Here is a 23,404-nt window from a genome sequence, read left to right as displayed (position 1 = left end):
CTCTGGCCTCCAGATAACATCACTGAGGCACACCCCGCCCACGCCCCCCTCCACGGCCCTCCCCAGCAAGGCGGGCCAGGGGGGCCACCGCAATGCCGAGCGAGCTTCCAGCATGTTCCTTCCCAGAGCCTTCCTGTGGGAAATCAGAACGGTGTGGCAAAGCGTGAAGAAGCGTGTGCGCAGGCGCACAAGGGGGGTTCTGGCCAGCAAGGCGGGGTCCGCAGGCGCTTACCGCATTCCTAAGCCCCTTCAGGTCCGGGGTCTTCAACATGAGTGCATCGAACACCTCCTCGGTCTCCCTCCGCACGTACAGCAGGACTGAGGGGAAAAGCGGTCACTTTTAGGGCTCCCGGGGGGGGAAATGAGCCTGGGGGTACTGCAGGGGGTGGGGGCATCTTAAAAAATAATACTCTTTTTAAATATAAGATTGACTTCTGCAGAAAAAGCCAGTCCTTGCAGAGGGTCTGCACGCAGCTGCAACCCCTGGCTCTGCAGGCGCCACCCACTTGCTTGCACTGTGCCGACCTAGGCAGGTGTGAATCCCCGCTGTCCCCCCTGCCCGCTGTGTGACCTGAAGAGGTTATTTTAACATCGCCAAGTCCCATTTCAACCAAACAGAAAATGGAGGTGGAACCCACGGTGTTGCTGTGGGAATTATCAATATGACATTTGGAAATGCCAAGTGCAAGGTAAGGCTTAGTTTAAGGTCAACGGAAGCTTTGGATCTCAGCAGTTGGTGGGTGTCTTCCTGAGGGCCAGCCTCGGCCCCCAGGGGTTTGGGGGTGTCCTCCACCCCCAGGAAATCACATATTTAGAGTGTCTGAGCCAGAAAGGCAGCTATGGGAACCCCACCCTGCTCCCACCTCCATCAGAGACAGTGAGGGGACCTGCCCAGCATAACCAGCCTGTCACCTCCACTGGCTGCCCCAGGACACCCACGTCCAACAAGGTCAAAGGTGGCGGGACCCCTCCAGCTCTGTGACTGTCCCTCTAAGCACCTTGGGTGCTCTCCTTACTACCCCTCCTCCCATGCTCTTATCTCGGCCCAACCCCAGCTCTGGGGCCGAAGCAGCCCCTCGCTGGGACGGCTGCTGCCTGGGCCAGGACCAGTGGCCAAGGCTTTGGGGAACGCCCACGGGGGCTGGGGCAGAGTGGGCTCAGACGACAGAGGGGTGGGAGTGAGGCTACCTCTCTGCAGATCGTCTTCCTTGGCCTGTTTGGAGGGCAGAGGCTCGAACTCCTCAGCAAAGGGCAAGCAGGCACGCTTCAGAGGCAGCCTGTGGGGCAGCAGAGAGGGCTCATCAGGAACCCAGGGGAATAAATCCCAGAGTCCGAAGGGCCCATGAGCCTCAGAGGTGAAGGAGACCCCCCAAGCGCAGGCACAAAGCAGCAGAGCAGTGGTTAGAGTAGCATGTTCTGGAGTTAGACTGCCTGGGTTCAAATCCCAGCCTTGCCTCTCACTAGCTGGGTGACATGGAGTAAGTCTCTTAACCTCTCAGCTTTCCCATCTATAAAATGGGATGATGATAGAGTAATGACAGTATTTCATGAGGCCGTGAGGCTGAAGGAGACGCTGTGCCTGCTGTCCAACTGTGTGTGGCCCGCAGGAGGACTGCAGTGAACAGGGGCCACTGTTGCACCATCAACATTAAACTTTGCAAGAATCCGACTGGATGTGAGTCTGTGGGAGGAGGAAGGGTTGTGGGCTTGAACTGAAGTAAGACTAAGGTTCTAGCCTGTCCCTGCTACTTAAGAGCTGTGTGACCTTGGGCAAGTCACTTAGCTTCTCTGAGCCGCAGCTTCCTCCTCTGTAAGAGGAGCACAGCTTGTTTGCCTGCATCACTGAGCCTATGGGGAGGGGAGACGTGATTCAGTGTCAAAGTACCTTAGGAAAAGCACCTCTTGTTTATAGGGACGAGACTGGTATCAACAAATGGTCTCCTAAAGTGCTTCCCATTTACAAAGATTCATCTCCACTCCACCAGCTCCTAGCAGACTCATCCCCACAGGCCACCTTCCTCATCTGACGGATTTCTGGGCTGAGGCCGAGGGACCTGAAGGGACTGTGGCTGACACAGGGAGGGTGGAGGCCCTTCCAGGCCCTTCCAGGCCCCTCCCAAGGACAGGAGGGGCTCCGGCCCTCCCACCCCCCAATTCCTTCAGCACAGCTTCCCCTCCTCACCTTCCAAATCTGCACCCCCATCTCTGAGACTTTTTCTTTCCCCTTTTACAAGCAAATGTCTCGCCAGAGATTCGCCAGCTTTTCACATAAAACAAACCCATAAAAACCCAGGCAGTTTCAGTGAGAAAGGAGCATGCATCTAGGAGCTTGGGGTTGGGGGCAGAGTCCCAGTGGCCGCTTCCCCTGAGCCCAGCCCTCGGCTTGGGAAGCAGCAGAGGGAAGGGCAGGTGGGGGCAGGGAGAGCAGTGAGGGGGGCCAGGCAGGGAGGCGCGGCCCTGGGCTGTTGGCTCTGTACCTGCCGGAGCTGCCCTGTCCTGCCGAGGGCACCACCTGAAATGAAAAGAGGAGACATTTTCCATCACAGACAGGAAGATGAGAGGAGCCCTGAGCCGCGGGAGGCTTTAGGGGAGGGACGGACTTTGGCTGGGGCAGTGGAGGGAGACTCAGTCTCAGTGCCTCCCTGTCCGTGATGCTCAGCTAACAATCCCCATGAGCCAAGGTCCTGGGCTGAAAGGAAGCATCCCACCCCGACCCAGGCGGTGTGAGTCAGGGACTCAGTGACACAGGAGGTGTCTGAAAAGAAGTGCTGGCAGGAGCGGGGAGTCCCACCCCAGCCCCAGCATGCCCGGGAGGGCTGTTCTGCAGCAGGTGACTAGCTGTGGGAGCTCAGGCAGGGGCCTGGCACAGCTGCCTGGTGCATTCCTACCAGCCCCATGAGAGGGGGTACTGAGGCCCACAGAGGGCAGAGAGCCCCTGAGAAAACCCCGGCAGGAGGCAGTCAGGATTCAGGCCCCAGACTCGGGGTCTCCTCTTCCGGCTCCCCACCTCCCGGGGGGCCTTCCCCTCCCAGGGGACATATGCGAAGACTGGTCCCTTCTGCCTCCCCACAGCTGAGCTGTTAGCCTGGCCACGGGGCCCTCAATCTCCAGGGCTCATCTCCCCACCCGGCCTCTGGCTAGGGAAGGAGAGTGGGTCGGTGCAGCCGCTGTGCTGTGCGGGCCACGGCACCCACCCTGGAGCACAGTGACAGGAAGGCGGTGGGCATGGGAAGGGCTTTAAAAGTGTGCCAAGGGCGACACCAGCATCGGCCGCTCTTCCAGCCCCATAATGTGTCTTGGACCCCAAAGACTGTTTCTTGTTTCTGCCCCCAGCAACCCCTGAACAGTGGTGAGCTCCAACTCAAGGGAAGGAAATCATTTAACATGGAAGCAAACCAGCAGACAGGCTCTGGGACCCTGATTCTGCCACTGACTTGTTGTGCGACCTTGTCCAGAAAATGGGGACAACGAGTCTCTGCCTCCAAGGATGGCTGCGAGGGGACCCGAGAGGGCGCATTCGGGGCTGGGCCCAGTGTGCCCGCCATGTGCCGGCGCTCGGTGAATGGCTCCTGGCTTGCAGTGGGGGCGGGGGGGGGGGGTGTAGCCAGCAGTGCAGGGCACCGATCCTGCAGACAGGTTGCCTGGCTCCAGCTCAGCCACTGCCTGTGTGACTTTGGGAGCTCTCGGTGCCTCAGTTTCCACCCCGCAAATCCAGGGAGAACAATACGATCCACCTCTCAGGGGTGCGGCGAGGGTGAAAGCGGGTGATGCATGGGGAGCACCGAGCCTGGTGCACAGGGAGTGCTCTCGAGGGCGCCCGAGATGGTTGTTACCCTCCCAGCTTTGGGGGGCTGCACTCGAGTCTGGGGCTCAGACCTCAGAAATCCCCCTGTGTCTGCTCCAGCCAGGCAGAGACGTTCTGATGGCCCTAGAGCCCATTCCCTCGTTAGCACTCTCCTCTTGGGGAGAAAAGGTCCCGAAGTTCTGGGACCACATTTATACATTTGTTCAGTTTCCTGGGATCCAGTGAAGGTGCTTTCGTTTTGATGTGAAGAATGTTAGGACCCATCAACATCTAAATGGGCCTGGACTGGCCGAGTGGCTGGTTGCCCTGCTGCTGGCCTGTGCTAAGGTGGGCCCCACCCAGGGGCCGGGATCCTCTCTCAGCCCAAGGCCCTCACCCCTCCAGGACGCTGCAGGCTGGAGAAGTGCACGTTGGGAATGAACAGCACCGGCGGCGTCTCCAGGTCAGCCTCAGGCCGCAGGTAGGTGGTCTCATTGCCCCTGAAGCCGGACAGCAGGCAGCCCTTGATGCCTGATGGGGAAAGGGAAGCACCGTGACCTGAGGTCCCACCATCCATGTACCCAACCTCCGCCCTCTAGTCTTCTTCCCCCTTCACCCTGACCTGGCCCAGCCCAGTCCTCCACTCGGCCCCACTGACCGTTGTTGCCGGACTCGGGGCACTTGACTTTCCTCCGGAACTGCTTCCGCTCATCGTCCCGCATCTTTCTCTCGGCTCCCTGCGGGAGAGGAGGGGGAGGCGGTCACCAAGTGCCTGGGGAGGGACTGGCTGCTTTGCATCTTAAATACGGCCAGCCTTCTGGCGCTGCTTTCTACCCAGAGACCAGGAGACAGGAAGGTATCGGTGCCTGGCCCAGCCCGGCCCAACCGGTCCTGCCCAGCCCAACACCAATGCAGAGAGAGGGAGGGAGAAGAAATGGAGTCAGAGGGAGATGAGAAGAAAGAGAAATATGAAAGAGAGAGACATGGAGAAACATCTATAGAGCTCTAGAAAGACATCTTTGGAAAGAGATGAGATAGGAATGAAGACAGACAGAAAAGATGTACACAGAGAGACCAAGACAGACAGACGGTGCGCACGCACATGGTGGGGGCGGGGGGGAGGGAGACAGAGAGAGAGAGGGAGGGAGGGGGAGAGAGAGAGAGAGATGTTCAGAGAGCAAGCGCAGAGAAAGAGAGAGAGAGAGGGAGAGAGGGAGAGGGAGAGAGAGAGGGAGAGAGAGAGGGAGAGAGGGAGAGAGAGGGAGAGAGAGGGAGAGGGAGGGAGAGGGAGGGAGAGGGAGGGAGAGGGAGGGAGAGGGAGGGAGAGGGAGGGAGAGGGAGGGAGAGAGGGAGAGATGTTCAGGGAGCAAAAGCACAGAGAGGGACAGACACCCCCGAGCGGCCAGGGAGGCTGCCGGCCGTTCCCCCCGCCCCCAGGGCCCAGCAGAGGGTCACCTTGTCACAGAAGATCTTGATCTGGCAGACAGCACGGTGCACCAGGCGCTCGGCACCCGAGCCACAGTCGTAGGTGTCAATCTGCAGGTTCAGGGGGACACCCTTCACCCCCTTCTGCGAGGAGAAGTCTGTGCTGAGACAGTTGACGCCGATGAACACCTGGGGACAGACGGGGAGCTGAGTGAGCAGCCTGCCCAGGCCCCCAGCTCTGCTGCCCCGCGGTCCCCTTTGCTGAGCCCAGTGTGTGCTGGGGGGTGGGGGGGGTGCTGTCACCTCCCACTGCCCTGGGAGGCGAACATCACCTCTCTTACAGAGGGGAGGCTGGTGCTCAGGGGTGGGTGGTGGGGCAGCTGCCCAAGGTCACTCAGGGAGGGTGCGGGGGAGCCAGGGTTTGCACCCAGGGAGCCATGCATGCTGGGACTGCCAGGGGCAGCCCAAGGGAGCAAGGCCCTGAGAGGGAGATGAAGGGCCCCGTGGGCACTTAGAGTCAGGGGCCTCCTTTTCCTGCAGCTCGGAGTGAGGAGGCGGAGAAGCCTCCCAGCCTCAGGAGACCACCGTCCTGCTGCGCCTGGGCCACAGTGAGCAAGACCCTGCCCCTCTACACCCGGCCACCAGCTCCCGGGACTGGTCACTGCCCTCCACAGCTGAGGAAACGGAGGCTCTGGGCAGGCACGTGACTTTCCGACGTTTCCACAGGCAGGGTGGCACAGTGGAATGAGCCTGGACATGGGGCCACCCAGACCTGGGGTGGAACGCTGGGCTCCGCCACTCACTAGCCATGTGGCTTTGGATAAGACAATTGCTTTAACCACATGGAGCTCAGTTTCTTTATATGCAAAATGGGGACAAGTAAACTTATCTCGTGGTGCTGGGAGGGTGTGTGCATTGCCTGCAAGGCTTGGCACGCAGTAACGGCTGGGCACGCGTAGCTGTTGTGAGTGGGGCAGCCGGGGTCTCACCCCGCAGCCTGTGCCCGACTGAGGGCAGCCTGGGGCCAGTCTCGTCTGGGCAGTCCCCAGCCAGCTGGCCCCTGTTCTTTGGGACATTTCCCTTGGAAATGACTCTGACCTGAACAGCAGGGGTGGGGTGTGAGCAGACCCCCTTCCTTCCCAGGCCGTGGGGGCCCTGGGCACATGCCAGACATACCTCCCCCCAGCCAGCTCAGCCCTACTGCAGCCCCCGCCCAGCTCACACCTGAGAAAGACCCAAGCCTGGGGGCTTAAGAGGCTGTGAGAAAATCCCAACCGAAACCCACCTCTCCCTTCCCACGAAACTCTTTCCCCACCTCCCTGAACTGGAGGCCTCAGCTCCTCCTCCTGCTCCTGGCGTCTGTTTGAATAATAATAATCCCTGCCTTTGTGTTTTCAGAGCCCCTCACCTCCATTTTCCCCGGCTCCCTGGACAGGTGGGGAGACAGGGATTAGCTCCCAGCCTGTCCAAGGCCAGGAATGCCCTTGCCATGAACTGGACCCAGACCAGCTCTGGCGGAGGAAGCCCAGGCTGGGGAGGGAAAGGGACAGGGGCAGGGTCAGCCAGCCCCCACCTCTCAGACCAGTGAGTGCCCTTTGCACGATGCCAGCTCTCCAAACAGAAAACCGAGACACCGAGAGGCCCAGAAGTACACGGTACACTGGAGGCTGGCCTTAAGCACTCAGTGGCTTAATTGCTGGTATGAAAAGAATCACCAGAGGCTCCGTTTCGCAGGCCTTCCTGATGGGTTTGGCCGCGTGCCCGCCTCTGAGACAGAAGTGGTCTCGTGGCGTCTTCGCCACAACCCCAGGAGGCAGATCCCTGCGTCCTCCCTTTGGGCCCAGGAAGGGAGGTGACTGGGATCTCAGGCCTGGGACCCCCAGGCATCTGCCCTGCAACTGCCCTGCAAGTCAGGAGACCTGGTGTCACCGGCCGCTCGCTGTGTGACCTTGCGCTGCGCTAGGGTTCCCTCTCTGGTAAACGGGTGGGCTGACCACGGACCACAGCTTCTGCTCCTGAGCCAGGCTCTGCTCTACCTTTCTCTGACCTCACATGGCCCTCCGTCTGCCGGACAGTCAGCACTACGATGACACCCCAGTTTTAAAGCCACAGCACCAGCCCAAGACCACAGAGCTGGGATGTGGGCCCCGCCTTTCTGGCCTCAGAGCCTGTGCTTCTGGACCACTCTCTCCCCTGCCTCCTCCGTCGGTGCCCCCTGAGGAGCGGAGCAGCTGCCACCGTCCTGGGTGCAGGCAAGCCCTTTGCCTCGGGCGGCACCTTCTGCGGCCCAGCCTGGCCCCCAGCACTGACCTTGGCCTCCTCGCTGACGTTCCACACGAAGGACAGTGCGTTATAGGCCACCTCCTCAATGTGCTGCACGGTGTTGAAGTTTTCTTTGCAGTCAGCTGCAATTCGAGAGACCAGACGGGCAGTCAGGAGGGAGGGGAGTTGCAGACGCCACGGGGGAGAGGCGTTTAGAAGCTGGGCCCTGTTCCTGCAGGGACTGACGTACTTTCCCCTGAGAACCATGCGTCAGTCCAGAGAGGAAACCCTTCTTGTGCCCTGGGTTACCAGCGGGAAAACCTGGGCAGCAGATTGGCCCAAACCCTGGAGGGAGTCTCTAACTCTGCTGCCTGGGCCAAGGCCTTCACTGTTTGGGGGTGAAGGTTATACTTTCACTGAGACTGTGAGTCAGGAGGTCCTTCGGGTAAAGCAGAAGGAACAGCCGCAGTGACAGTGACAGGAACAGCAGTGGTGCCAGGACTGCTAATGCTGAACCACTGAACTGACGGTGAACAGACGGCCGTACCACTAGCACTTAGGAACCTGTGCGGTATGGCGAGCCCCTGGTTAGTCCTCACAAACGATGACACGTGAGCAAAGTGAAGCTCGGAGAAGCTCGGGCACTTGCCCGGGGTCCCACAGCTAACAGGCAGAAGGGGCGGAGCTCCGCTCTGTCTGGTTCTGGAACCCTGGCTCCTGACCACTGTGCTCTCTGGCCTCTCTGATAAGTCGCCGGTTGTCCCCGTCTGTATCATGTCCTCCGGCACACACTGCTCCAAGGCAGAAGCAGGGCGCCGGGCAGGCAGGGCGGCTGGCCTTGCTCTGTTTGACAGTTGAAGAGTCTGAGGCTCAGGAAGGAGCAGTGACAGAGGCCACACACCAGAAGAGACCGATGGAGCCAGAACGAGGAGGCCTGAGCCCCGTCTGGTCTCCCACCCATCTCGGGGCCTGGGGCAGGGACAAGGCGGCACACACAGAGGGCCTGCCCCCGCCCCCTGACTTCTGACAAAGCCTGCATCCCAGCTCCCAAAACAGACCTGGCCAGGGCCGGCCTCAAGCCTTTCAAATCACCAGTGACCTGCCTGCACTGTTATCTTATGCATCTATGTCTCTGTCCTCTAAGGCCCCTGACTGAGAGGAGCAGTCGGCATCCCAGGGGTCTTTTATCTGACACAGCTGGGACCCCCAGGCCCTGTTTATCCCAAAGCACATGGAAAAGGGGCCACCGCTTCCAGACAACAGATGCAAATCCCTGCAAACCCACAGATTTTGACCCGGAGACAGGGGCCAGGCAGGAAGCTGGGGTCAGGACTAAGTCCTGCAGAGGTCAGAGGCCAGGGAGAAGGGGCACAGAAAGAAAGGGTGTGATGGGGGGGTGTGAGAGAGAGAGAGAGAGGCTGGGACGGGCGCTGGGGCCGGCTCTCACCCACGTCGATGACCCGCTGCTTGGCGGTGGGTTGCCGCGAATGCCAGTGCTTCCAGAACCGCAGCTGCTCCACCGGGACCTTCTCGTTGTCGAAGACCACCATCACCACGCTCTGCAAAGCACAGCAGCCGTGTGACCCCCAGCCCCGGGAAAGGCCCCTGCTGTCTGTGTCCCTTCCCTGAGCTTGGCTCCAGTGGCCCTGCCCTTTTGCCCCAGTGTCCGCCCCTCCATGGCAATGGACAGTTATCCCACAGAGCCCTCTCCCTGGGCCCCTGGCAGGCCGGGCTGACCCGGTCATCCAACCCCCCTCCCAAGCTGCTCCAGGTCCAACGCACCTTGACTTTGTTGGAAGACAAGGCCAGGCCTTTGCCGCCTCCCGGGGTCCGCAGGGTAATGGGGTAGAACTGGCCCTTGTTAAGGTAGGCCATGGGCGACTCGCCTGCCTTGATGTGGATGGCTTTGGGGGAGCCCAGGGTGTACTCAAAGTCACTGTGAGGAGGGAGAGGACAGGAGGGACAGGACAGTGAGACCGGGCTCCCAGGCGAAAGTTCTCCAGAGGTCAGTGGGACAAGAAGCCTGAGGCTCTGCTGTGGACTTGCTGTGTGACCTTGGTAAGTCACTCCACCTCTCTGGGCCTCAGCTTCCACATCTTGCGGGGTTCTATTTAATGGCTTTGTTGAGTCACTATCCTGCTGCATAACAGATAATGGAACGCAGAGAGACCCTGGAGAGGTGACAAAGCCACAGGGCAGACTGGGGGCAACAGAGCCTTGGTCTTCTAACAGGGCGCTGAGATCGGAGCCCAGGAAAGGGATGTAGAAATCATTCTTTTTGTGTCTTTTCTTTTATATATCTTCACTCCCCGATTTTCATTCACAATAATGCCTGGTTTGAGGACAGTGCGAGGTTCTGTCTGCAGTCCCCTGCCCACTCCCCAGGTGGCCCAGGGTTCCCAAGGGTCGAGTTACCTTTTGGGGCTGGGATAGTCCTCTGGACACAGGGGTTCCGGGGATGTTTTCAGGATATCTGGGAAGAGCAGCGACTGCAGAGAAGCACAACCCCAAGGGACTAAGTGACCATATTTAGGCTGCTGGGGCCTCAGCCTGGGGCACGGAATGGGGCTGTGCAGGTCGCGCGGTTCCAACCTGGACAACAGCATGGGGCACGGGGCACGGGGCACGGGGCAACCCCGCCTCCGCTCTAGGACTACCCTCCCCGCCCCCCGCCCGACTCCAGAGCTCTGTCCGCCTCACCGCCTCTCTCCTTCCGCACACGCACGCGCATTTCCCTCCGGATGCGTAAGGGGACGGGGACGGGCCCTCACCTCCTGCGGGTCGTCTTTGAAGGTGCTGTCTGGCTGCCAGCGCTGTGTGGGCGGCACCCCGTGAATGCTCTCGAACAGGGAGCTGAGGGAGCCGTTATCATACATGTCACTCGTGGGCAGCAGGTAGCTGTCCACGGAGCCCGCTTCCAGCTTGCTGGGGCCTGCGGGGAGCGGGGCCGCCTTGCCCGGGGAGGGCATGGCCCCCTCCAAGCTCATCAGGTTATTCTTCTTGAGCACGTCTGGGTACTCTGGGCTTCCAGACACGTTCTCCGTCAGGAACTTCATGAGGTGCGTGGGGCTCTCCAGGGGGGTGAGGTCCATCTCACACTCCATGCCATGGTAGAACCTGCGGAGAGCGGGCGGGGCTCAGTGAGCGCGCCCCTCCCCCCCAGGGGCTGTGGTCTGGGGCTGGAGGGCGGCCCTCACACTGGCATGCCGACCTTCTTTAATCGGATGTGACATTTAGGTGCCACACGGAACGAGACGTGAAGTAGGCCAGTTTGTCATGGGAACGACCAGGGAAGGGACAAGGGGGTCAACCATGGGACCAAGGACAGGCTTGGGGTTGCTTCATTCATTTCAGTTCTCGGCAATATTAACCACTGAAAGTTTGTTTATTTTCTTAGCCAGAGTTCCATGTCCCCACTTTAAAACAACTGCCGTGCCCTCCCGTGGGTGTGTGAACAGGAGTGCGTCTCTCTGAGCACAGTTAATACGTGCCGAGAGAAAGGTCTGCAAGGATATACTCCAAACTTTAGAGGAGGCAGAGGAGAAGGATTACAGGAAACTTCTTATTTTTTACATTGCTGTAGAATTAGGATATTTTCCAACAAGCAGGTATTACTTTTATAATCAGCAAAGCTAACAACATTTTTACAAGCTCATTTTGAGAAAAGTCTCCATGCACCGAGACCCAGTGTTCCCAGCAGGAGAGGGCCCCGCGCCAGCCGCAGGAGCCTCAGCAGCGCGGGCTTCCTGGAAGGCGGAGGCGCCCAGAAGGTTTCCCGGCAGAGGGCCTCCCCGGGGAAGGGACAACCTGGAGAAAGACTGGCTGGCAGAGGCCCAAGGAAGCCAGGGGGAAGAAGCTCAGGAACTCGGTGTCCCCTCCCCAGAAGGCTGCAAGCGCAGGGTTTTGGGAAAAGCTGCCTTCAGGGCCTTTCCACTGCTCTGGCTTTGAAGTTTGTTTTCTGTAAACTCCAGCCCGCATGGCCTGCTGGCATGTGTGTGTGTGTGTGTGTGTGTGTGTGTGTGTTGGTGTGTGCACGCCCACAGGGTCGCATGGACTTCTGTCAGCCCTGACCTGTTTTGCCTTCACAGGTCCCTTCCTCCATAAAACATAGTTTAAAATACCTTTTACAGTTGCACTGGTAGGAAAACAAATATAACCCAGGCTAGATTATGTATTTTTCTTTCTAATGTCAAAAGACATTAAAACACTTTCGTGGGCCCTAAGCACTGTGCCTTTCTGTGCTCCGTGGCTAAGAGGCCAGCGGCGGAGGTGGAGGCGGGTGGGGCAGAGGGCAGAGATGGCGGTGCTGGGGCCTCACCTCTTTCCTTGGTCGTTCCGGCCCCCGGTGCTGGAGGACAGGATCCGCTTCTCCTTGGGGCCCTGGGAGGGGAAGAAGGAGGGACTTACGCACGGCTTTTGGGTGAGGTCTGGCTGTCAGGAGCCTCAGCCCGCTCCTGCGCACTTGACCGGGCAGGGGAGCAAGCTTGGTTCCTGGGAGAAAACCGCCAGTACTTGGAGACGGCGGGAGCTCTGGCCATCATTCAGTCTGATGAGTTAGAGGTGGGAGAAGTATCCCCAGACTAGCAGTTAGAAATATCGGAATGCTAGAGTCAGCTGGGCTTGGCCCCAGTCCTGGCTCTACCACTTTAAGGGGCTTTGCGCTTTGAATAAATGACTGCACCTTTCCGAGACTGTTTCTGCGTACGTCAGACGGGGGGCCATGACACCTACATGGACTCTGAATCCACACTTCTTGGGCTCGGTTTTTAGATCTGCCGCACACTGGCTGTGTGACCTTGGGAAAGTCCCTGAACCTCTCTGTGGCTTATTGCCCTTATTTGTGGAACAGGGGTCATAAGAAGAATACCAGCCTCGGAGTGTGAGTGCTCGGGCCGGCGCCCAGCACATGGACAGCACTACATAGATGTCACCTTTTGACTATGATTATAACACCATTGTATCTCTGAGTATCCAAGTCGATTCTCGCTCAGGCTACCGAAGCCAGACCCAGGTCTCCAACCCAGCCCAGTCACTCCAGCACCTGGGCTCCTCATCACACCCCGTGCAGAGCATGAGGGGAGGCGCCTGGCAACCAGTAAGCAACGGTCAGTGGCGGCCCTCAGGACTGCACTGCCCAAAGCCCCTTCGCCAGTCTGCAGCACAACGAGATCTCAAACTCCCAACCTGGTGCTCTTTCCACACTGTCAGGCCACCCGTAGAGCTGCTTTGAATCCACAGTGCACTGGGGTGGCGTGGGTGTATCTCATCAGGACACTGTATCTCAATAAACCTCTATTTCATGTGTCTCCTTCAGAGCCCGGCCCCACCATTCTGGCCCTGGGAATGGCCTATTGCCCAGGGGAGGTGGTGCTGGATTTTATTTTGTGGTTGAACCTTAAGCTGTGAATACCAGGCTGGAGTTTAAGTCCAGACCTAGAATTTTGGCTCCTACCACGTCCCCAAGCTGAGGCGGCCAATTCAAATTTCTTCTCCATCAACCTGGGCTAAATGCTACCAGGATGCTCTCGGTCTGGTGGGACGGGGGTGACCACGCTATTCCAGGATGACAGCCGAAGCCAGACAGAGAAGTGGGGCCTTCTCACACCTGGGACCTCTTCGTCCCTTGGTGTCCACGTTTATAGTCTGCCTGCCTTCTTTTGAGAGTAGACACAACACTGCCTGGGCCAGTGAATTTGAGGACTTATGAGATGGCTTTACATCTCCAAGTTCAGAGCCAGCTATCTCAACAGTTAGCTATTCATGTCCCCCATCCTCCCAGTTGAGAGCCATCACCCAGCCTGGGGATAGCAAGCAAGCTGGCTGCCACGTGCCAATGCAGACACCTAGGCGGCACAGGCTGCCTGGGCTCAAAGGGCTTCTGTGGCCTCACGCCGCCCCCGTAAGAATGCAGGCCGTACTTCTGCAGCCGCGTGCACAGCAGGCAGCGTTCGGGGAAGTGTCACATGTTTGGGATTGCTAGCTGGTTGGAGCCCACCTGTCAGATGTGGGCAGGCCTAATTTCTGTTCCCAGTAACTGACAGTTTCCCAGACTCAAGGCCGAGGCCCTGGAAACAATGAGAGAATGATTGGAGAGCATCTGTCGGAGGTATTCCAGTGCCCCTAAAGGCAGCGGGGGTAGGAAGGGCGGTAAGGCAGGAGAGGGAGAGGCGACGTGGCAGCACAGCTTCCCAGGGAAGGCGGGCCGTGGGAAGGGCCCTGCAGGAGGGGAATGGGTTCAAGAGCAGGAGGCGTGTTCTAAGTGGTGGGGTTCCAATAGGCAGGTGGGACTGACAAGGCAATTGGGATGACCTGAGGGACAGGGGCAGAAAGAAGATGGCAGGTTGGGGGTGTCACTATGATGGAGTGGGAGTGGGTGTGGACGGGGCAGCGAACCATTCCATCGGGACGTGCTGAGTACCATGTGGCAGGCACCACCGGGTGCCGGGGATTCGGTAATGATCACAGCACGGTTCCTGGCCCCCAGGAGCTCAGTACCAAGGGGAAGATGAAGAAATGAAGACACAAACATCAGGTTTCTACAGCCCGAATCAAGGACGATGATGGTGGTAGGGCGGTTGCTGAGGGTGCCCAGCGGAGGCTCCGAATGGGAGATCCAAGAGAGCCTGCCCCCATTTCAATGAATGAATGAGGTAAGGTGGAAGCTGACACCCAAAGCCGAGAGGAGGACTTAGCCAGGGAAAGCAGAGGGAGCCAGGCCGAGGGCAGAGCGTGTGCAAAGGCCGAGGGGTGAGAAAGAACATGACAGCGGGCTGGGCGTGGTCGCAGGCTGTTGGGCCGTGGGGCCTGGGAGCGAACACACGTGTTCAGTCGGAGTGGGGCACGCCCACGGGGGTAACGCACCATGTAGTAGTCATAGAGGAAGCTCAGGGCCGCCACGCTGTCGTCGTCCCCGTTGACTCTCATCATGGCCTTCGTGGCGGCCGTCAAGGGGTTTTCCAGGTAGGTCTTCCAGGCCTCGTCCTCGCTGGTGTAGGGGAACTTCTGGAAGTTGACTGGGTCGTTCTTCAGCAGCCGCACGGACCTGAAACTGGAAGGCGAGCGAGGAGGGTCAAATTTGGGCTGTCCCGGAAGCAGGTCCAAACATGGTCGGCCTCAGACCCATGCCCAGGCACGCAGAGTGACCCTGAAAACCAGAAACCCCTTCTTCTCCCAGAATGCACCAGAGCCCTGGAGCTAGGTGCTCCGGGTCCACACTAAATGTCGCCATGTGGAGGCTGCAGACCTGGGGCTTCGGTTCCCTCACCTACAGCATGAGGACCCTCATCCCAACCTGGCAGGGCTTCAGAGAGGATTCACGACATGCTTCCATAGTGGATATTTATTCGAGGGAAATGTGTGCAACCAGGATGCGAACTAACAAAGACAAGTCGCAAAGAATAGCATCTGCAGATAACCCAGCGTGGGTTCTTCTGAAGAAAGTCTCTTCAAAGCCACAGGTGCAGAAGGCTGGAGATCATTTCTAATCATGGAGAGAGAAAGGGAGTCAGAGCGAGGAAGCCCTCAGGGGGCAGTTGGTCTTGGGAAATGGTACTTCGAACCAACTCGTACTGCAGTGTCCAAGCAGGTGCTCCCAGCAGAGGCCAGGACCTGGCGTAGAACACTGCTGGCACCCTGAGGCCAGCAGGACCTGGGCACCGTGCCGAGAACTCGGACAAATACAAGGCGTGTGGCCCAAGAGTCAAGCCACACGGGCTCGAAGGAGAGAGATCGGGAAAGCCTCTTTGGACGAGGCAGACACTGTAGTTGGGGACGCCCAGCACTGGGGACTATATCGCTCAGGAACATGTGTGGGAGGGGAGGGGAATAGGGTTATACCAAATGATGATGATGATGATGATGATGAAAATAATACCTGTCCTGACTGGCGTGGCTCAGTGGTTGAGTGCTGGCCTGAGAACTGAAGGGTTGCCAGTTGGATTCCCAGTCAGGGCACATGCCTGGGTTGCAGGCCAGGTCCCCAGTATCGGGTGCACAAGAGGCAACCACACACTGATGTTTCCCTCCCTCTCTCCCTCCCTTCCCCTCTTTAAAAACAAATAAATAAAATCTTTTTTTAAAAGCAGATTAAAAAAAATAGTACCTAATCTTTTTTGAGCATTGACCATGTGTTAGGCCCATTGCTAAGCTCTTTTCATGGATTCTCTCATTTAACTGTCTCAGCAACCCTGTAAGGCAGGTACTATTGTTATTCAGATTTGGTAGGTGAGGCAGCTGAAACTGAGAGAAGTTAAGGCTCTTGCCCAAGCTCCTGGCCCAGAGCAGGTGAAGCTTCAGTGGGGTGATGCCGTCACATAGAACAGTGCTCTCGAACTTGAGCTGTGTCAGAATGACCTGGAAGGCTTGTGAAAGCAGATGTCTGGGCCTCACACTTAGAGCTTCTGATTCAGCAAGTCTGGGGTGGCCGAGCACTTGCTTTTCTAACAGGTCCCCCGGTAAGGCTGGTGCTGGCAGCCTGGGAGCCGTCCTTGGAGACTCCCTGGTGCAGAGCATGCTCTTCCTTGTGAGCAAAGGCACAGAGGCGAGAAAGTCCTGTCTGTGTCCTTTCGGAGCGAAGAGCGTGCAAAGGGCAGTGGTGAGCGAGACGATGGGGACAGTCAGGCTGGGAAAGAGCCGCAGAGGTGAAGCGGGCACCGGCTGGTCTCCCGGTCCCCAGTGCCCCAGGTGAGCCTAGCAGACTCGCTCAGGTGAGGCACCTGGGAGCAACGTCAGCTGCTTTTCATTGAATGTGTCTGAACGCTCTCCCCTCATTAACTTCCGCACAAGAGCACTACAAGGTAAGGGGTGTTTGCTTTGTTCCACAGATGAAGAAACGGGAGGCTTGGAGAGGATAAGAAAATGCCCAAGACCAGGCTGCTAGCCCACGGCACAACTGGGTGTAATACCCGGCTTGTCTAGCACCAGAGCCGCAGGCTCCCCATGAAGCCGTGCAGGAGGGAGGTCCTTGCCCCCGCAGACGCACACCCAAGTGGCAAAAGTCCAGGCACTGCGGCAGAATGGTGGGGGTGGGGTGGGCGGGGGGCAAATCGAGTCACAGGGAGGACCTTCCTGCTGCCCCGAGGCTCAGGCCTACATTCTCAGACACGGAGTGGGAGCAGCAGCCGGGCCACACCCAGGCAGGCCGTGGGCAGCGGCCCTCCCAGGGGCTTCATCCAGGGCACAGTGTCTCCCATCCCACTGGGCCCCGGGGTGCAGGGCGTTGGGCTTTGAAAGGCAGGGAGGGAGAGGGAGCTGTCACACAAAAAAGAGAAATGACAGAAACCTTCCTGCTCCAGGGGTGCGGAGAGGAAGGCACACCCCGAGATTCTGCTGCTGTAAATCAAGGGCCTCAAGATGAGAGATGAGAAGGGGCCCCTCCCTCCTAGCTGCCTCCTGGGCCTGGGGTTAGAGGAACTCACAGAGCAAGCCCAGGGTGGCTGCCGCCACCCCTCCCAGCCCCGGGCTACAGGGAACTCCCAAACCAAAGGGCACGGGAGAAATGGGGAAAGGCCTTGTAGACCTCACACTCTGGGTCAGTGGGGACCCCGGTGCTAAGCATTGTCCTTGTTTGTAAAAGGGGTCTAATAAAAGCACCCACCGTGTAGAATTATGAGGACTGAGCTAATTGCCACATGAAAAATGCTCAGAACTGTTTCTGGCGCATAAGAAGTGCTGAATGTATCTGAGCTGTTATCGTGCTCTGGGCCTGGCTTGGAGCTAGATGTCAAGCTCCTGCAAAGCGGCATGAGGCATGGCCACCCTGCAAGGCAGTGGCAGATTTGGGCCGAGAGCCCCAATTTGCTGACTCTAGTGGAATGACCATTGCATTTTAGAAGACAATAGTAAAGTCGCATCAGAAACAAACAAAAAAAAACAGACAATGTCTGCTGTTCCCCTGGGAGGCTCTTCTGGCCTCCCAGGGTCTCCAGTCCACTCTGTTGGGACCCTGAACTCTGACTCCCGGGTGCACAGCAGCTGCCGCCTTAAGCATTTCCCATATGCAGACGCTGCCGCCAGCTCTTCCTCTGTGTCATATCTTCTGCTCTGCACAACAGTCCTGAGAGACAGCTCTTGGGGAAACAGAGACCCACACAGGTGCTATTACCTGCTCAAGGTAACTCAGCCGGTAGGCGGTGGAGGCTACCTTGAACCTGGGTCTGTTGGACTTCAAGATCCCGCTCTGAGCCCCAAACTAGTCTCCTTTTAGATGCCTGTCCTACTGTGGAAAGTCCCCCCCTATGGAATACATTGACCTCATCCGCTAGCACTAGACAAAGAGGGGTTTCCCACTGTACAGCGCAGGACAAATACATGAGGGAGCAAGACGACTGGAAGAGCTCCTAGGAGGAGCCCGCTCATGCTGCCAACCAACTCTATGTTCCCAGACCAAGAATTGCTGCCTAGAAAGTCTTGACTATGGATAAGGTTAACATTGCCTCATGTGCCAAATCCTGAAATCCAAGAACCTGTTCCCTTAAAGGCTGGAACTGAGGGCCGAGGGCCCAGAGGGTGAGAGCCATGAAAAGAGTTCTGAGGGGGGGAGAGGCCTACTCAGGGGCGGCAAAGCCAGAGCAAAGAGGAGAGACCAGGCAACTCCCACCCAGTGCAGTTGCCTTGCACGGGGCCTCCGCAAACTCCCTGTTGGTGTCCCCGTCGCAGGCAGAGCTCCTTAGCCAGCAGAAGAGAAAAAGGGAATGGGGTGGAGGGATGGGGAGAGCACTTGGCCCTGGGCAACGTCCTCGGCATCAGATCCTCGCCAGGGCTCAGTCCGGGAGAACCAGGAGCGCTGGGGTGCAGGGGGGAAGGAGCACTGGAGTCAGAGCCTGGCAGACCCGAGGAACTGTGTGTCCTCGTGGAAGGTGCTTAGCCCCTCTGAGCCCGTTTCTCCATCGGTTAAATGGGTCTATTGAGTGCCTTCTCTGTGCCAGTCTGGGCATCTTCTAGGCACTGGGGCATTAGCCAAGAACAAGATAGATAAGGCTCTGCTCCCACGAAACCCGCTGTCTAATTGGGAAGACAGACCATGACGAGCAGGTAAATAAGTTAATTTTAGTCAGCGATAAGTGCCGCGAAGAAATTAGAACACAGCCAAGTGATGGAGTCAGCAGGGCTGGCTAACTTCGGAGCGGGGCTAATCTCGCGGGCTGTCAGGAGAATTAAGCGCATTAATGCAAGAAATGTGCTTAGCCTGGAGCCTGCCACAGAATAATCGCTCCGTAAATACTAGCGATCGTCACCGCCACCACCACCATCATCATCATCATCATCGTGACCATCATCATCTCAGAACCCCCAAATGAGAGCAGAGGGGAGACTCTGCCTGAGGTTCTTAAATGAACATCCTCCCCAAGCGTCCTGTGAGCGAGGCTCGGAGTGAAAAACAAGAGACACGTAATAAGCCCTTGCCTTGACTTTCACATTCGTTATCTCGCGGAGCCTCCCGGCACGCAGGCCGTGTTATTATCTCTACTTTGCAGGCCAGGAAATAGACGACGGGTAACCTGTTCCGGGGGGCTGGCCAGTGAGTTACAAAGCCAGACCTCCCGGGATGTGGCCTGGGAACTAACTCCATGACTGGACGCCTTTCCATCAAACCACCAGTTTCCAAGAAGGGATGTAGGAGAGAGGGGAAAAATAATAATTCTGGGAGGCACCCACCCCTCATCTGGACAAATGTTTATCAAATTCCCATTATGTGCCAGGTCTTGCCCTGGGCGAACAAGACAGTAAGGTCCTCCCCGCCGTCTCGGATGTCGCATTTTAGTGGCAGCAAGACAGAATGGCCACAAAAACAGCGAATATCGGAGAGGGGAAGAAAGCTACGGAGGAAGAGAAGCAGGAGGACTTCCGACCCGCTGAACTCCGGGGAGTGACTGGATGTTGTTGGGGAAAAGGCCGAAGAGGGGAGAGGGAGCAGGGATGCAAGCGGGGAGGACTTTGGACCTTCCTCGAGAGGAAAGGCAAGGTTCAAGACCAAGCCCAGGACAGCTGCCAGAGCCTGTTCGCCTACTATGTGTCAGGTGTGAGCCTGGTCCTGCACACGTTCCCTCGTTTCAAGGAAGGCCAGCCTACTGAGGAGGAAACTCAAGTCTAAGATTTGATAATCCCTCATATTTGCATACTGTGCTATATTTTTCAACATGCTTCTCATACATTTGTCATCACCTCTGATTCTGCAACACCCCTGTAGGGTAGGGAGGGAAGGTATGACTATCCCCATTCGATAGAAGGAAAAAACTGTGCCACAGAGAGGCCACCGGCTTGCCTAAGGCCACTCAGCTGGTATCTCGTGGCACCAAGCCTAGAACAGAGGTCTCTGGCTTCCAGCGCTGAGAGCCTTCACAGGGCTGCTTCCTCAGAGCGTGCCTGGTCTGGCTCTCTCCTGGGAGAGGGCTGTGTACAAAATCAAGAGAGAGGAGCTTGGGCATCTAACTGATTGGCCGCACTTCCTGAGGCCTCCTACCCCTTGTCTGTGAGAACATGCAAACCTCCTTGGCAGGGGCTGTAATGTGGGTGGGGCCTTTCCCACGGGGCTGGAGGAGGTGGGTGGGGGTGGGTACCAGTTGCTCCAGCCCCACTCAGACCCTTACTTAGTCTGCACCTCCAACATGCATTGTTCTCAGCACCAGTGGAAGCCTACTGTGGGGAAGTGGGGTTTCAACCCCAAGAGTCCTCTTGGATTCTACCTGCCAATTGCTTTCTGGCCAAGCCACTTAAACCTCCCAGTCAGATTAAATAAATGTGTCTCAGCCATTAGCTGAAGCCTTTTGGTTTCATTTCCTTTTGTTAGGATCCTAGCGTTTTAGGGTGCAGAGGGACCTTAGAAATCTCATCTCAGAGAAAAGGTGTGACTTGCCTAAGGGCGTTTCACAGGATTGGGACTCGTGGCTCCCAGCTTCCTATCCAGTGCTTCCTTCAACCGCTGCCCTAGCTCAAAGCCGTCTCACTGATTCAGAGATGGATAAATAAGGACTTGCTCAACTTTGCAGAAGGGGGAAGAAAGCTCACCACCAAGGGGGTGACCTCAAGCCCCACCCAAGGAGGTCCTGGCACAGGACACATTGAGCAAGCTGGACCCCACTGCCCTCCAACCTGAGGAGGAAGAGTTCCAGGGGCCACCCGGGCTGGGTGTTGACACCCAGATACACCCAATGACTTGCCAAACCCTGTGGGAGCCACCCAGCCTCATCAGTGGTGATCAATCACACGCACTAATTACCCACAGGGAGGCCCTGGCACAGCCGCTCGTGAAGGACTCATGTGTCAGTCAGCCCCACGGAAGGTGTCCCCTGGCACGGCAGGGGTGCTCCAGGGTTCTCCTGCTGCCCGCGGCCCGTCTGGTCTCTGCAGGCACGGCTGTGAAATGTGCCTCGTCCATGCTGGGGCTCGTGTGGGGGCTTCAGTGAGAAAGTGGCGGAGCACGGGGGGGGGGACAGCTCTGCCGTGGTTCCAGTTTGAAGGAGGCAGTGCCGATTCGAGGCTGGGGGTGGGCCCCAGAGCTCTGCAGACCTGGGCTCCAGCTGTGCCGCGTCCTGGGTCCTGGCTACTGGCTGCGTGACAGTGCAATCTGACCTCTCTGTGCCTCTGGGGGGGTTTCCTGTTAAATGGGGGAAGATGAGGCTACCAGTCTCATGGAGTTATTATGATAGCTACAGTTCGCTGAGGCTTACCAAGTGCCAGGTGCTGGCTCAACAGTTTCTCAGTCATTGTTTTATTTAGTCTTTACAACAACCCTGTGAGGTATCACTGTTGGAAAATGCAGTGAGATAATGCAGGTAAATAATCAGCGTAGTGCCAACACATAATAAGGTGAACTCTTATTCTTATTATGAATACTTTGTGGGACAGCCCCAGCCCTGTGCCTGACAAGTCAGAGCCTCACTCTCTCCCACTTGTAAGTGGGGCATCTCCTCCTCATGGCAGAAGGAGCCCTGATGCTTGGGGATCCCCAGATACGGGGGGCGAGCACCGCCAGCTTCATCATCTGGGTCCAGGTGGGCAAGTCGAGGGTGGTCAGGCTCCAGCCCAACTCTTCTCGTTGCATGTAAATTACTTATATGCCATTTTCTGATTATACCAGAAACTCACTTTCCCTTTGAAAAATCCTTTCTATGGGAATTTTTCTTTCATGCTCTAGTCTCCTCTTGTTATTTTTTGGGTCTAATTTTCCTATAATTTTTTCTTTATTGTTCAGTAAAGTTGTGAAAGGAGTCGACATGAACCCAGGGTGCCACATCTTTTCAGTCATTCATTCGCTCACTGATTCATCCCACAGACATTCGCTGAGCGTTACTCCGTAACAGGACCTGTGCTGGGTGCTGGGTCACAAAGGTAAATACCACGCTGTCCCTGCCTTCGAAAGTTCCCAATTTTGCTGACCTCCTAGGAAGGTCCAGTGAAATAACAACAACTGTTAGTAAGATTATTTCTCCCAAACCTTCACTAGATCATTTACCCTGACCCTTTTAGAAGGCAAAAGGAATAGGGAGACAGGGAGGCAGCCAGCCACGATGGGCTTCATTTTACAAATGGGAAAGCTGAACTCCAGAGAGGGGAGGGGAGGGGAGGGGGAGGGGAGGGGAGGGAGGGGAGGGGAGGGGAGGGGGAGGGGGAGGGAACGAAGTTATTTTATAGTGTCAGGCACTGTGCCTTTTCATTCTCATATGTACATGCCCAGGGGAGGCGGTGTTATTGTTGTCATTCACACATGCAGAAACGGACACTTCCAGAGGTCCAGGAGCTCACTGAAAAGCCCCCCAGTCTATAAGTGGCAAAGCTGGGCTCAAACACAGTAAGTAGCAGAGCCCTCACTCAGCCTGCTGACTCAGCAACTCCACTGCCGGTCAGCAGGGGATCTGGGAACCTCCTGCCTCCCAATTCCCTGCCACGTCCTCCAGGCCAACGGTTCTTAAACTTGAACGCACATCAGCAGCACACAGAGGGCCTGTTAAAACACATATTGCTGAGTCTCACCCCCAGAGTTTCTGATTCAGTTGGTCTAGGGTGGGGCTGAGAACTTGTATTTTGAATAAGTTCCCAGGTGATGATGGTGATGATGATGATGATGATGATGATGATGATGGTCCAGGGACCACATTTTGAGAATACTGTTTTTAGGTGAGCCGATAATTTTCTCTTTAAAAAATTATTCCCTCTTTCCCCTTCCCATTTCAAAAGTCAGGCGGGTTTGTAAAACATAATGTATAAAATGGGGAACAAGCAGAAACACTGACTGGAATCACCTGCGCCCTCCACTCAGAGGTCGCTGCTGTATCGGTCTGACAATCTGCTCATCCTCCTTCAATGCCTGTGCAGATGGGAAGCGGGGTGGTATGCTGTGACATCCTTCAGACCCCTCAGTTAAGATCCCAGCTACTCCGTGAAATCCTGGGCAAGCTCGGGACAAGCCTAAGTCCTCTTCTTTGCAAAATTGCATTTCTACCCCTCGCCCTCCAGTGGATTGTGGGGAGGGTTAAAGGAGATCCTGTATTTATCAAGGCACTGGACACTGAGTCAAGGGTGGAATCCACGCTCAATAAACGCCTGACTGTTATTTTTGTTTTAACCAAGATGCAGCTTTGAGAATACTAATTATACTTCAGCCCTGTGGCCTCTCTGTGGACCCTGAAGACCCTCTCAGCTCCGGGCACTGGGCCCGGGGCCCTCACTGGGCGAAGGCAGTCTAGGGGGATAGAGGCCTCCAGAGGGATCCGCGCCCCCGGGGTCCCCACCGCCGTTAGGGTTGTCTCAGCCTCTCCGCCCAGTCCGCCTGTTTTACAGCCCGAGCTTAATGAGGGCTTTTAACTTTTCATTCACCACCAGCATACGACTTTTAATAACACACCTTGTGCACGACAAAAATTTGCTCCTGGCAATCATGGTTTCGACCACAAAACCACAGCGGGGAGGCGTTCCTGGTTAACTCTTTCAGTGCTC

At 57.0% G+C, this 23,404-nt stretch overlaps 1 protein-coding gene across 1 annotated transcript in view; it reads right to left on the bottom strand.

Moving 5' to 3' along the window:
- GRHL3 (grainyhead like transcription factor 3) overlaps positions 1-23,404 on the bottom strand; it is a 33,725-nt gene that overhangs the window by 7,122 nt on the left and 3,199 nt on the right. The window contains exons 2-14 of the mRNA XM_045858420.1: positions 14,333-14,519; positions 11,790-11,851; positions 10,243-10,588; positions 9,887-9,960; positions 9,254-9,407; positions 8,919-9,030; positions 7,520-7,614; positions 5,240-5,398; positions 4,443-4,521; positions 4,182-4,315; positions 2,478-2,512; positions 1,189-1,277; positions 233-318 (exon numbers count right to left, since the gene is read on the bottom strand). Of these exons, the coding sequence (XP_045714376.1) occupies positions 233-318; positions 1,189-1,277; positions 2,478-2,512; positions 4,182-4,315; positions 4,443-4,521; positions 5,240-5,398; positions 7,520-7,614; positions 8,919-9,030; positions 9,254-9,407; positions 9,887-9,960; positions 10,243-10,588; positions 11,790-11,851; positions 14,333-14,519 (1,612 nt within the window). The remainder of the gene's footprint in view (positions 1-232; positions 319-1,188; positions 1,278-2,477; positions 2,513-4,181; positions 4,316-4,442; positions 4,522-5,239; positions 5,399-7,519; positions 7,615-8,918; positions 9,031-9,253; positions 9,408-9,886; positions 9,961-10,242; positions 10,589-11,789; positions 11,852-14,332; positions 14,520-23,404) is intronic.

The sequence above is a fragment of the Phyllostomus hastatus genome, unplaced genomic scaffold (assembly GCF_019186645.2).
Source record: "Phyllostomus hastatus isolate PE091 unplaced genomic scaffold, TTU_PhHast_1.1 phas_scaffold_182, whole genome shotgun sequence".
NCBI classification, from domain to species: domain Eukaryota; kingdom Metazoa; phylum Chordata; class Mammalia; order Chiroptera; family Phyllostomidae; genus Phyllostomus; species Phyllostomus hastatus.
The sequence above is the reverse complement of the archived record's forward strand: the minus strand, read 5'-3'. Positions and strand labels throughout refer to the sequence as shown.